Here is a 15,156-nt window from a genome sequence, read left to right on the forward strand (position 1 = left end):
CACACACTTATTTAGAAATCTCCTCTTGTGGCTATCAGTGAAATGCTGGGAGAAAAAAACACATCACACACAGGGACTCTGTGAGTCTCAGAAGCCATAACACACCTCATTGAACAAATGACAAATATATGATTGGTACTGCAGGTTCCAGTCAAGAGGAAGCACTAAAGATGGACCAGTGAAGAAAAAGGCATGTTTGGGTTTGGGAGATGTTACATTGCCAAGGAGGACATCAACTGACATCCATAATTCTTCTGAATACCAGAAGCAGAACCATTTATGTCTAGTTTCAGTTATGGGCTAAAGCAGAGATCTAGTTGCTGAGTTTGAAATATCCTAGAGTCCAGCCTTAAAAAAACCTCATGTTGGGACACCTGGGTGGCTCAGCGGTTGAGTGTCTGCCTTTAGCTTAGGGCGTGATCCCGGGGTCTGGGGATCGAGTCCCATATCGGGATTCCTGCAAGGAGCCTGCTTCCCCCTCTATGTCTCTGCCTCTCGCTCATGAATAAATAAAATCTAAAAACAAAAAACAAAAAAACAAAAAAACAACTAAAAACCCTCATGTTGTGTGAGGTAACTGTATATAAGGCATTTGGTATTGTGCCCATTGCACAGTATATGATTCATAAAGGCTGGCCATAAATTCTGTTACTTTTATTAAAGTACCTTATATATAGCAAGCATTCAGAATATGTGTGTTTTTTTTTTCAAAATATGTGTTTTGACAAAAAATAAGACAAGGTTAAGTAACCATTAGAGGCGATTATATTAAACCAGAGATCTACCTAAAAGTTTCTTCAAATTTCCAGTTTAATAATATTTAGCACATTTCTTATATGTTCATCTTTCAGGTCTCAGCTAATATGCTATCTCTCCAGAGAGAATTTCCCTGTCCATCTTATTCAGAATAGATCTCCTTTCTTAAAGCACAGCATACAGTTTATTTCCGTCTTACCTTCTAAAATAACCTGAAATCATTTTATTGCTATTTGTTTTTTTCTCCTCCCTACTTTTACACATTGTTAAGTTTCCTGAAGGCAAAAACAATGTTTATCATCTTCCTCTACATTTATATTTCCTTCAAATTTTAGTTAAATCCCCAGAATCAGAGTTATACTCATTTCTTTTGGCTCTGTCTTGAGCAAAAGTAAGATAATTTGGTCAATTTTTATATAAGAGTCTTTGTGAGGTGTAAACTAATGTAGCCTCAGTGTTTTCCACACAGATAACTCTGTGTTCTTCATTTTTTTTCCTCATAGAGTTCCCCGAGTCTTCTAATTAGTTTTATATTTCCCCATCCAATGTGGAGCTCCAAACTAGAAAAGTATACTAATATAATATAAGCCTGGTAAAATTCTCATCACTGTTGAGTAGTGAGAAAATGACCTCACAATTCCAATAGTAGACAGTATGTTGCTATTTCTGAATGGAATAAGTATAATTTAATAGAGGTAGATAGACCTTAACTGAAATCCTAGCTTTACTAATTTACTGGCTTTGTGACCAAAAGGAAATTAATTTTCTCTACGGCTCAATTTTCTTGTCTTTAAAATAATAATCTTATGCCCACAGACCTATTTTTGTATTAAGCTATCTTATATCATACTAAATACTGATTAAATATCAGGTCACCTTTTTCCTTCCTGTATCTTTTTTTTTCCTGATCATCTTGTCATTTTCCAGTATCCCCAATATTTTAAGTCCATTTTGATTGTGATCATTTCTCCTACTTTTCCACACTTTCTCAGTTCAAAAGATGAAAAAAATGGTACAAATTTGATGCTTGGGACATATAATAGGAGTTTATACTCTTGGAAAATTCACGGAATTTTAAACAGTGATGTAGAATTTTCTCCAAGTGATAAACAATGGAACCACAAAAGGCAGGGGATAGTTCCAATCATATATTTTTTAGATAAGTATGACAGATGGAAACTAAAGAGTCAGAAGGAGAGATGGTTGCGTATCTTCATGTTTATCAACATGCAAAAGCATTTTGAACCTAAAATTCTCTCATGCAATGGCATGCAAAACCAAACGCAGCATAAAGAAAGGGCAATCAGCAAAGAATGCAGAAGGTTATAGGCAACCAACTGAAATAAGCTTCAAGTTCATACAAACCTCCAACATTAAATTGCTATGTCTGATATAAATGTTTTCACCATCTAGTCTCTCTCTCTTTTTCTGTGAAAATGAAAGAGGGAAAAACAGAAAAGCATAAAAAATTAAAATGTTGTTCTTGCGGGAAAAAACTGCAAATTGGCAAACTAAAAAAATTAAATGTCCACAGCGCAGCATATGCCAACATGAAATGGTCACAAAACTACAAGGACACACACAAAACACATTACAACTAGAAAACGGATGACCCTGTTTATGAATGATGGAGGAAAGTGATGATCTTATTTAAATAGACAGTGCTCCCGGCTTCATTGGCTTCTTTACGTAATAAGCTATCTTATTTCATTTTTGAAATTGAGCTGTTTGGGGGTTACCTTAAAATACAATACTTTAAGAAGCTTTGAAATTCCATGTTTCATGGCACAGAAAAGTGCTTTAAAACATTATTTACCTTTTTGAAACATATTTCATACTTAGTAATAACACAGTAGGTGTATCTCTAATACCTTTCGTAAGAAAGATCTAAGGTATGGTACTTTATACATGAGTAGAGTCAACATTCTCTTCAGTAAGAACTGATATAGCCCACTCTACAGTTGGGAAGAACAGGCACAGAGCAGCAAAACACATAGTTATGAACAATACCAGGAGTTGCTGCTATGATGGTTTCCATTGTAAGTATTTATCAAATATTGTCAATGATTCCAAGAATATTGTGCCACTGAAATATTTCTTATAAAGTTTAAATATGAAGGATTGGTTTGGTCTTCACCAATTTCATTGTGTTTGAAAAGATATTTTCCTACTGGGAAGTTTATTTTAATGAAAAATTTCAACAAATAGTATAGGATTATAATTTCTTTTGGCATACATATGCAAATATATATATACACAAATATATATCTATTATTTGAAAGTAATTTCTGATTAAGGGAAATCAATGAAAAGAATGGATCACTGTCTTTTTAATGCACTGTAGAAGTCAGCATGGGTGACAGTAATGTGGTTTTGTGAAAGTGAAAAATGGCTGACCTTCCTCATTCTTATCAGATCTTCAGTTTTTTCTGCAAGCTTCTGTTTTGCCATTATTTAAAAAAAAAAAAAGAAAAATGATAAAATATTGGCTCATTGAACCTTTATTTTATAATATTTTTTAAGGAAAGGGAATTGGGGAGAAGAAAAATTGAGAGGAAGGAGAAAAGGAACAAGTGGCCTGTTGGCACAAACCTGTGTTTGGTCACCATTTGAGGTAGGTACTGTGACCTCGATGTGGGTTTTTTCCACCTACATTTAAGAAATAGAGTGGCAAAAACATTTTAGATTAGTAGATTTCTATGAATAGTATTATTTCCAAGTAAGCCGCATCTTTAAGCTGGCAAAATGAGCTGATATGTAATCAACATGATGCAGTCTTAGGGGGGTATTACAGGAAAGGACGTTACTCGCAACAGTAATCTGTTAGTTCATCATATTTTCAAGGCTGAAGAGGTAATATAGACAGCCAAATTATTATAAAAGAAAATTAAGATAATTATTCTACTGATGAAGAAAACATATTCATACTTATTCACAAAAAAGTACTTATACAAAGAATAATTTGGGCTTAAAAAAGGCATGTGTTTTTTTTATGATCTGGAAGTACTTTAACATTTAAAAACAAATTTACAAATGAAGATATCAAGGTATGACATACATGACAGAAACAAAATCTTTACAGTTAAAGCACAGATATAATAAACCACATATGACACAAAGCAGGTAAATACAAAAAAATTTGTTAGTTGATCAATATATTTAAGGAGGCAATTTAACTCTTGAGTTTATTAGACAACAAAACATCAAAATAAACTCAATCCAAATTGTTACTGATGCATGCAATTACTTCCAAGGCTGATTTATAAATAAGCACACATAGGGCTCAGCTGCAACATTCAGCACTCTGTCATCTCCTCTCCAGGGAGCTGGAGCCCATGTGTTTGGTGGATGAACAAGATTTGTCCTTAATAGTAGGAAGAGAAAAACTAAGGCCTCCTGTCTAGCTTCAAAATACCTTTAGTAATAGTCATTTTATATACCCAAAATAGAGTAAGTATAAATTTAAAAAACCCAAACAGACCATTAAGAGAAAGCATTTTAGAGTCAGCAATGCCTAAAGCAGTAGGTATTTCAAAATTAGAAAACTTTTGATTAAGGATCAAATCAATCACTTTGTATCATTAACTTCTTTATAGAACCTAACCAATCTGTGGTTTTGACACATTATTTTTAATCACACTTGGCAGCATTACCTAGGAGTACAATACTGTGCTGTTTTCCCCAGGACAGAATGTAGAGAACATAACACCAAACTTGCAATACTGTTAAATCATAAGCACATCCAGTGATAGTAATTTTAACAAACCAGGATAACTGACAATTTGGGTCATTTCCTCCATGAATCCTGTTAACATTAGCTGTGTTGTCATTAGCAAGTTATTTCACCTCTCTGAGTTTAAGTTTGTTATTGATAAAGTGAAGATAATATATCCATAGAGTTGTGAATGTTTAGCAAATGGTAGTTTAAAAATGACCTTTTGCTTTTTTCTATCAGCAAGAAATTGAGAGTCTCTAATTCAGTCTAAGAGTGGAGGCCAAGTGGTAAAAGTAGTCATGCCTCTTCAGAGAACATTAAATGAGATAATGGTGTACACAGGGGAAGAATATTATTCCACACCTGAAAAATAGATCTTGTCAAATGACTCAAGATGCCAAAAAGCTACCTCTATCTGGCACCAAATTCATGTTAAATAATGAAATTTACAAAGTTACAAGGTTATTTTATTACTACTCTTGCTTTATATAATACCTATTGCTTCAGGTAAATTCCATAATTATTTTCTATTGCTACAAATAAAATCAACTCAGAGTCACCCTTAATTCTGTCACTACTATTACAGTAATGGAAGGTTTTCAGAGGTAGTTTTCAGGCTGATCTCTACACGAGTATCTCAAAACATATACTTACACAGAATTAACTGGCAAGGAAACCACCTACTGGCACTTAAATGGGAAGCACATACCAGGAAGTGATCTCTTCATTCTGCCAAGGTCCCAAGAGCAACGGGAACTTATTCTTGAAGACACCTGTGTCTGACTTATAGGCTAAAGAACAAATATGCTAGCAGAACACCAAAGAAATCTTAGCCACTTAAAAAAGATTCCTTTGACAACTCCAGTAATCCAACACTTTCTAGTTAGTACAACAAATAGAGGGATAGCCAAAAGTGCTAGAAGAGATACCCTAACATTAAAAACTGAGGTAGTCAACCTTAAAAAGGCGCTGTTGATACTGAAGCTGATGGCCAATGTCATGCACATCTGCCTAGGTTAAAAAAAAAAATTTTTTTTAAGGACAAATATCCACCATTTGTTCAATTTTTTTCTCTCTTTGGACTCAAGCTGGCCTCAAAGGACAGTAAAAGTGGCATGCCATGTTGAACAGTTTTTTTTTTTTTTAATGTAGTCAAAACAGCCAAATTGGCCACTGCTCTACAGATAAACTAGATATTGAACCGGGTCCAAAAGAATAGGATTAATCCATGTGGCAAGGTGAGAGCACTTACTAAGGTCTTACATCATTTAAAAAAAATTTTTTTTCCAGTTTTAAATTTCTTAACAGACATATAAAAATGTAATTTTTCTTTTAAAAACTGCCTCTATTAACTCCTGCTGTCAACAGTGATACTTATATTTATGTCAGTAAATCTGAACACCTCAACTCCAACACTGCTTAAATTTGTTTAAAAAGCTTATCAACATATAAAAGATCAGTCCTGTTACTGTTAGTCCTGGGAAATCTGCTAATTGGTGATTTTTTTCAACAAGGTCAGGGACTGTGGATACAATCAACTTAGAACTGTAAGCAACTCAGTGGCATAATCTCTCCTACATAAGGATTTTCCCCTTTTTGTAAACAATTTGAGTTGAACAACCACATCAATGTGTCTTATGTAATACTAACTGGGATATTCTCTGGGTATGTTGCCAGTATATTCATCTTAGGAAATCAAATTATATTTTAATCCTATTAGCAGAGCTTAGTCTTAAAAAAAAAGATTCCTTCTGGATGAGTCCAAATTATTTTTAAAAGCAGATGATCACAGTGCTGATGTGATTTACCTTTTTATAAAAAGATGTAAGTTAGGTAATAGTTTAGGTAGGCCACCTGAAAACTTGGATGACTTAGTCTTCATGACATAATTCTATAAAAGTATTTTGTAGGTTCATGGGGTTATTCATACTCTTTCTTTTAGAAAGAGTAAAGAATAAATAACTTTGTTAGAATTCTACAAGAATCAGTGCTTTGAAAACCTTCCTGGCCAAGGAGTTAATATATCTAAATCGGAAAGTGAACTAGCCAGATATGTAGACTTATAGCATACCTTCCACACTTCTGTGGGCTCTGGCTCAGCTTGGTCAGGTGGCCCTTCTTCCTTTTTCTCTTCATCCTTCACTGTTTCCTTCTGTGCTTTAGAAACGACTGTTTTTTTGACAGGTGCACCTGGAACGGTGCCTTCTGCATCCTGACTCTGAGCAATGGCTGGTGCGGAGGTGGGCCGAGGACTTCGGTCTGAATCAACAGCTGCTGCTACGTGAGAAAGGGAAAAGAATAAGTGAAGGTAAGAGCCACTGTACTACTTCAAAATCATCAGGTAAAATAGTTGTGAATCCAGGACACAGTGTCCAGTGGGCTATCATACAGAAGATGAAAAAAAAATCATTAGTGCTCTGCCAGGTAACTCATGGCAATAAAAAAAAGCTACAAAGAAAAGCTGAACTGTGCTATCATGTTCCAGAAGTGGGCAGAGGGGATCAAAATAAGAATAGAAATTAAAAACTCTTTTCTTTAAAAAGTTAGCAAGATTGTTCAACTTCATACTCTGTTTCAAGAACTTCCAATGTTGTCTATAAAGAAAAATACAGAGGTTAGTTAAGTCTGATTTCTTTCATGAAGCCATATTGAAATATAGATCCATTTATTTATAGGTGATTTTAGGATCCTAAAAAATATGTTCTAGGGAGAAAGGATCAAGTCTGACTTCTGTGAAGCCTGCTTGTAGTGATTACAAAATAACTTGATAAATTGGTCTTCTGGTAAGATATGCACTCTTCTGATGCTTTTTAAAGGGCAAATCTTTGAACCAGTTATTTTCCTTTTTAATAAGTCATTTGATTAAAATAATATGAATTCATAACCATGGCCTTTAGTCCCTAAAAAAGAAAAAACCTTCTGAGTTCTGTCCTACCATCTCTCAGAATCTTATCAATTTGTATTACAGTTCCTCTTCTCTAATGTATCTAGGGCAGTGGTTCTCAATCAGGGGTTATTTGGGAATGTCTGGAGACATTTTTGATTGTCACAGCTGGGAAGAGAAGTAGGAGGGGGTACTGAAATCTAGTGTATACAGGCTAAGGATGCTGAGATTAAGAAACCTTGACTTAGGGAAAAGGCTCTCTACAGACTGTTTTAGAGATAATATGCAATATAGGTTTATGACAAAAGTTTAATCTTTTCAGAGTTAATAGTTGTTTTGGCTTGGACTATTAGGCATCTAAGTTTCAGTTTGCTTACTTCAAAACCACCTATTCATACTCTTTATGCCTTATCTTCATCCTTTCAGGGATTAAAAAAACCTACACATACTTTGTAGTAAAACCTTACTTATCTGGCAGTGCCTAGGAATGCTGTGTGTCTCCACATGATTTATTTATTTTTACATAGTTTCCACGCTGCGCATGGAGTCTAACTCAGGGCTTAAACTCATGACCTTGAGATCAAGACCTGAGCTGAGCTCTAGTCCAATGCTTAACCAACTGAGCCACCCATGTACCCCTCCATGTAATTTAATATTTCTGATAACAGATCATTATCCTTTCATGTAGGAGTTTTTAAATTTTTAATTATTTTGCATGGAAATCCTTAGAATTTTTAGTATATGCTTTCCTGCTTTCTTAAACTGAATATACTGAATTTACCTTTTTTAAAAAAAAATTTTTTTTTTTTTTGAGAGAGAGAGAGAGAACATGCCAAAGCAGGAGGAGGAGGGGCAGAGGGAGAAGGAGAGAAAGAATCTCAAGCAGAATCCATGTGGAGCGTGGAGCCAACTTGGTACTCCATTTCATAACTCTGAAATCATGACCTGAGCCAAAATTAATACTCTGACACTTAATTAACTGAGCCACCCCAATGCCCCAAATTTAATTTATCTTGACACATTTTGATGTATAAGGAGTAAATACTAGCTAAAACAAAGGAATTCCATTCATCAAAACACATAAAAATTTGGAATTCACAACTACTTCATACATACAACTTCAAGAAAAAAATGCTTGTGACTCTCCAGTGATCTCCAGTGAAAGAAAGCATACTTAGGAAAAACAGCAGAAACACAAGAATCATCTATCTTCCAATGAAAACTCTGGCCTCTTGCAAGTCCTTGATACTCATGGGTGCTCTAAGCTACTCAATGCAAGAATGGCAGATGGCAGACCAAATCTAACAACACAGGGGAATGTGACAAAATATTTTGCTCACAGTTGTGTTAAACTATCATTATACATGTGTATTCACACCTCCTCTCAAAGAATTAATTCAACTCTGCCTGGCATCATAGAAACATAGCCCATGCTTCACCATGTGTTATTTTGCCACTTGCATTTGGTTTTAATCCAATACTAATACTGCAGAGCCAAATGATTTATGCCTTCAGTAGTATTCCTAGCCCTGGCAATCTGTACTGTCTGTGGAAAAGTAGGTATAAGTGTGGAAACTGGCAGTTAGAAACGGAGGCATAAAGTTTCATCATTTGTAAAATGTAGAAGATATTAACTCTATAGAATAGTTAGGGAAGCATATTCAATGGATATAAAAATACTTCATAAACACTAAATATTAGTAACTTTTAATGTCATACCTCTAAGTCCTCATACTTTTTTTGTCATGGGTCAGTATCATTTCAACAGTATGTTGGGAAAAAATTAATTATGCACACACTGATACGCAATTCAAGTGAAAGATTTTACCTGGAAGCCCTGAAGAGAAGCAAATTTCTTTCCTTTTTCTTTTTAAAAAGATTTTATTTATTTATTTGAGAGAGAGAGAAAGTGTGCACACAGAGGGAGAAGCAGACCCCTCATTGAGCAGAGAGCCCAATGCGGGGCTCAATGCCAGGACCCAGAGATCATGACCTGAGCTGAAGGCAGTTGCTGAACTGACTCAGTCACCCAGGTATCCCATCCTTTTCTCAATAAGAAGACTACAAAGTACAGATCATAATAGAAAATCATGGCAGTGACTATGGTTGTTGTTTTTTAAACATCTTTATTGAGATTTAATTCACATACCATATAATTCACTCATTTAGATTGTATGAGCCAATGCTTTTCAGTATATTTATTGGAAGTAGTGATTGCTTTTTAAGATGTTTTGGCTCTTTAATTTTGTGAATTTGTTAGCTATTATAATATTTAGGTGCATATACAGAGAATGATTAACACTTCGATTATTTCCCATTTCTGAATGTCTAGACAAAGAAGTGTTGTGATAATCTTATGGACCCATTAATTCCAGTATTATATTGCTCTTGTCTAAAAACAACAGAAACTTTGAGACAGTTATATATTACGGCAGTGAGGAGTAAAACTCACAACCATCATATTAAGTAAAAGGAGACTTAAATTTTAGGTCCTGTTACTTACTAGCACAATTTCTGCTAGTATGGTACAGGTACAATAGGTATATAGTGGATCAAAGGTTCTACTACCAGAGGGCCCACATGAATTGTTGCAGATCTTGAAAAAAAAAAAAAAAAACAACCCAGCTGATGCTCAGGTCCACCACAGACAGATGAAGTATCTAAAAGTGAAGCCTGGATACTTGTTTTGTTTTAAAGTTCTGAAGATGATATGGGTGTACTCCCTTAGCAAGAATCACTGCAACTACTACTCACTGAGTGGATGAACAAATTGTGTGACCCTAACAAGTTATATAGTTTGTGCCCCAGTTTCCTCATGATTAAACCAAGAATTTCTTTTATTTATTTACGTTTTTAAAAAGTATTTATTTGAGAGAGAGAGAGAGAGAGATGGCAACAGACAGCATAAGTGAGGAGAGGGAGAAGCAGGCTCCCCACTGAGAAGGGTGCCTGATTTGGGACTCGATCTCATGACCCTGGGATCATGACCTGAGCCAAAGGTAGATGCTTAACCGACTGAGCCACCCAGGTGCCCGCCCCTAAACCAAGAATTCCTTTTTTTTTTTTTTAAACCAAGAATTCCTAAATGCTTCTTATTCTTTAGGTTGTTGGTACTAAATAGGAATATACGGAAATGGTTTGAAATGCAAAAAGTGCAACAAAAATATAAGCTGAAAAATCTTTGTCATCATTATTAGCTATCCTTGTGACTTACCACTCTAACGTATAAACTGGGATCTGAACCAGTTTTTTTTTTTTTTTTTTTTTTTTTTTTTCTGAACCAGTTTTAGCTTCTCAGCTGGTGAAGCAGATGCTCTGAGCACCAGATAGAACTGAAAACGGAGGAGTGTTCATTTGAATCATTAAAGTGAGGGCCTTTGTAAAACAATTCTTGTAAAAGTTTCCCTAACATGCCATCTCTAGCTTAGAGACATATATATGTGTGTATGTATGTGTGTGTGTGTATATACATATATATATATATATATATACACACATATGTGTATATACATATACACACACATGTGGGGGGTCTAATAGGGAAAAGTCTCTCTCTCTTTTTTTAAGATATTATTTAATTTTTCATGAGAGACACAGAGGGTGAGAGAGAGAGAGAGAGAGAGAGGCAGAGACACAGGCAAAGGGAGAAGCAGGCTCTATGCAGGGAGCCTGACGTGGGACTCGATCCCAGGTCTCCAAGATCATGCCCTGGGCTGAAGGTGGTGCTAAACCGCTGAGCCACCCGGGCTGCCCAGCAAAGTCTCTCTCTTAAGATGAATAGAGAAGGATCTAGGAAAAGGAGGGAAAAACAGTTTCCATATACCTGTTTCTAATTCTTGTACTGAGAATACAGCACACAGAGAAAAGGAAGACATTTGGAAACAAAACTAAAGACAAAATTAGTCCTATTCAGTTTATATGTAGTTTAGAGGCTTAAGAGTACCCACATGTAAAATATTTAGAACAGTGCCTGCATATACTAAGTGCTCAATGAATATTAATATTTTTTATTCTGGGATCCCTGGGTGGCTCAGCAGTTTAGTGCCTGCCTTCAGCCCAGGGCATGATCCTGGAGACCCGGGATCAAGTCCCACATAGGGCTCCCAGCATGGAGCCTCCTTCTCCCTCTGCCTGTGTCTCTGCCTTACTCTCTGTGTCTCTTATGAGTAAATGAATAAAATCTTTAAAAAAAAATTTTTTTTTATTCTTCCTCTTTTTGGAAAAAAAAAAGTCATCATGGTGAAGAGTAAAAAACATGAGTCTGAAAAAAAAAAAAAAACATGAGTCTGGGAGAACAGTCCTAGACTCTACTTCTAGTTTTGTTGCTATGTGACCTTAGGCAAGCCACTTAAATTCTAAGATTAGGTTGTAAGAAGTAATAAACAGCAAGGGGATCCACTTCGAGAAATGAAAAACAATAGTTCAGTGAAAGTAGAAAGAAAATAATGGAGATATTAGCTGGTATAAATTAAATACATATAATATGAAAAAAAATCCAAAAGTTGGTTTTTTGAAGCAATTAATAAAATTAATAGATTTGTAACAAGAAAAAAAGGAGCACAGCTTACCAAAATCAGGAACATAAAAGGGGACACTGCTATAGCTCATAGAGATATTAAAAAAGATACCCAACTTTATGTAAATAAATTTAAAAATTAGGTGGATATGCACCTCGGTGGTGCAGCCAGTTAAGCATCTGACTCTTGGTTTCAGCTTGGGTTGTGAGATGGAGCCCACGTCAGCTCTGATGTAGAGTCTGCTTAGGACTCTCTCTCCCTCTGCCCCTCCCCCTGCACTTGCTCTCTAAAATAAATAGGTAGATCTTTAAAAAAATTTTAGATGGAAGAGACATTTCCTGGAAAAACACAATAACCAAAATCGAAATAAGAACTTGAACACTGTAATAGTCCTTTATCTAATAAAGACACTGAATCTAAAAATAAGGAACTCTCCCACGAAAAAGATCCCTAGATGCAGTTATAGAAGTTAAAGGTTTGGGTTCTACCCTCAGATAGACCTTGTTCCAAGCTCAACCCCTGCATTTAGGATCTGTCTTCTGGGGCAAGTTACTCAATCTCTGTGCCTCAGCTTTCTCATTTATAAAATGGGCACGGTAATAATATAATAATACCTCAGAGAGTTTTCATGAGGAATAAATCAGATGATATATATATACGGTACTTAGCACAATGGCTGACATTTAGTAAGTCACACCAAAATATTAGCTATCATTAAACTATTGTTAATATTCTGGCCACAGCATTGTTATTTTATTTTGTATCATACAGAATTATGCTGCCATACTTTGGTTCCATTATGGGAGCATATATATGAGAGACATCTTGCTCAGTTTAAGAGGAATCAGAATGAGTCAGCCACACTTGGAAAAGAGATTACCCAAGGAGTAAGACTTTTGTGCTTCCATACAAGTCATGCTTCTTTCTCATGTTTCTCTGCTGTCCTGAGTTCGAAGGGGCTGCTTTAATAGTAACAGTACAAGACAGATTACAGGCTTTGTCTTATTCAATCATGAAGACACTAAGAATTTGGCTCAAAGATTAAATAACTTTTTTTAAGATTGGATAGCTGATAAGTGGATTGGAGAACAGGTTGGTTTAACTCCAAAACCCATGTTCTTTCAGATATTTATTCATTTATTCCTTTGTTCAACAATGTTCTTTACCTTTCCCTACATGTCAGATATTGTTCTAGTCACTGGAGATACAGCTGTAAACATACAAACATGGTCTCTGCCCTCATAGGGCTTACTGTCTATGGGTAAACAGATACCAAACAAAACAGTTTCAGACAGTAATAAGTACTATGAAGAAAATAAAATGGATAAAGAGTGTCTTGGGATGCGGGGGACCAGGTAGCTGTTTGTGATTGAGTGGTCTATATCTAAATTTAGAAGGTCCCTCAAGTGGGGGAATCCCTGGGTGGCTCAGCAGTTTGGCACCTGCCTTCAGCCTAGGGCATGATCCTGGAGTCCCAGGATCGAGTCCCGCATCGGGCTCCCTGCATGGAGCCTGCTTCTCCCTCCGCTTCTCTCTCTGTCTCTCTCATGAATAAATAAAATCTTAAAAAAAAAAAAAAAAAAAAAAAAAGAAGGTCCCTCAAGGAGCTTTGTTTGAAATGAGACCTGAGTTATGAGAAGGAGTCAGCCATCCCAAAATCCAGGGAAAGAACATTCTCAAAGAGGGAGTAGCAAGGACAATGACCTAGAGGTGGAATGAGCTCGGCATGGGTCTAGATCAGTGTCATCCCGTAAACCTTTGTGTTCTGATGGAAATCTGGTGATACCCAGTTTAGTAGCCTGTGGCCACATGTGGCCAATTATGAACTTGAAGTGTGGCTATGTAACTAAGGGACTGAATTTTAATTCAATTTAAATTTTAAAAGCCATATGTGGTGGGTAGCTCCCATGTTGGGCAGCACAGATCTAGATCCTAGTGAATGAGCAGAAAGGAGTAAAAAAAAAAAAAAAAAAAGGTAAAAAAAAAAAAATAATAAGTGAGGTCAGAGAAGTAGGAGGGGCCAGATTGTGTAAGGCCTTGCAGGCCATCTAAAGAATCTAGATCCTATTGTGGTTGCAGTGGAAAGCTGTTAGAGGGATTGATATTATCTGATTTCCATTTTTATTTTTTATTTTTTTTAAGATTTATTTATTTATTCATGAGAGGCCAAGACATAGGCAGAGGGAGAAGCAGACTCCCCACAGGGAGCCTGATGTGGCACTCGATCCTGGATCCTGGGATCACGCCCTGTGTCAAAGACAGTGGCCGGGTCACCCAGGTGTCCCTGATTTCCATTTTTAAAAGACCACTCTGACTATTGGGTCAAAGGGGGAGTAAAGCAGAAGCATGGTGAAGGCTGTTGCTGGATCTGGGTGAATGGTGAGGACAGCTGGGACTTGAGTATTGGCAATGAAGACAGAGAAAAGTGGTCAGAGATACACTTGGAGGTAGGCTAGACAAAATTACTGATTAATTTAAGCATTAGAGATGGTAAGGAGAAAAAAATCAAGGTTTAATCCTAGGCTTGATGGGAAAGTCAAAGAAAAGCACAGCTGGGGACATGGAAAATCAAAACTTGTTTCAGACAAGGTAAATTTTAGATATGATCACTTGATCCTCATGTCTACCATTATTATGTAACATCATCAGGCATCTCCTTCCTTATCCAGTAAAGTGTCTTACTTTCAGTTTACCTTGGGTTTGGGTAGCTATTTTTTTTTTTTTTATTGTTTTTACTGCCAATCTTCAGTGAGAACCTGAGGTTGGAAAGTTTAAGTGACTTGTTCAATCTCACAGAGAATACACTGCAAAGCTAGACCTATGTTTGTCTGATACCATATCCCATGGCGTTTTCCACTAAATAGAAACTCATTATTTAGATATTATACCTGATGTATCCTTTCTTTCTAATAGCAAAAATAACCAAAGATTCAAGTGTTAATGAGCTTTGGTATCTTGAACAAATTAGAAAGCTTTACCTACCTATAGAGAGATTTGTATTGCTTTCAGAAATCACATCCTGACTCTCAATTTTTTTTAGTTTTGTTTCCAAATGTCTTCTTTTCTCTGTGTGCTGTCTTCTCAGTACGAGAATTAGAAACAAGTGTATGGAAATTGTTTTTCCCTCCTTTTCCTAGATCCTTCTCGATTCATCTTAAGAGAGAGACTTTTCCCTGTTAGGCCCCCCTCTTTTTTTTTTTTTTAAAGATTTTATTTATTTATGAGAGAGGGAGACAGAGACAGAGACAGAGACATAACCAGGCTCCACACAGAGAGCCTGATGT

The 15,156-nt window shown here is 36.0% G+C and overlaps 1 protein-coding gene across 22 annotated transcripts in view; it reads right to left on the minus strand.

Moving 5' to 3' along the window:
- Positions 1 to 15,156, minus strand: part of EPB41 (erythrocyte membrane protein band 4.1) — a 200,403-nt gene that overhangs the window by 44,282 nt on the left and 140,965 nt on the right. For 9 of the 22 annotated variants that reach the window (XR_005989276.1, XM_041764995.1, XM_041764989.1 and 6 more), the window contains 4 exons: positions 6,543 to 6,748; positions 3,349 to 3,405; positions 3,154 to 3,195; positions 2,122 to 2,184 (listed from right to left, as the gene is read on the minus strand). Coding sequence is in view for 21 of the 22 variants with exons in the window: in XM_041764995.1 (XP_041620929.1) it covers positions 2,122 to 2,184; positions 3,154 to 3,195; positions 3,349 to 3,405; positions 6,543 to 6,748 (368 nt within the window). In the remaining variant the exon portion in view is untranslated. The remainder of the gene's footprint in view (positions 1 to 2,121; positions 2,185 to 3,153; positions 3,196 to 3,348; positions 3,406 to 6,542; positions 6,749 to 15,156) is intronic. The other 13 variants (XM_041765005.1, XM_041764994.1, XM_041765003.1 and 10 more) reach the window with 5 other exon arrangements.

The sequence above is a fragment of the Vulpes lagopus genome, chromosome 8 (assembly GCF_018345385.1).
Source record: "Vulpes lagopus strain Blue_001 chromosome 8, ASM1834538v1, whole genome shotgun sequence".
Taxonomy (NCBI): domain Eukaryota; kingdom Metazoa; phylum Chordata; class Mammalia; order Carnivora; family Canidae; genus Vulpes; species Vulpes lagopus.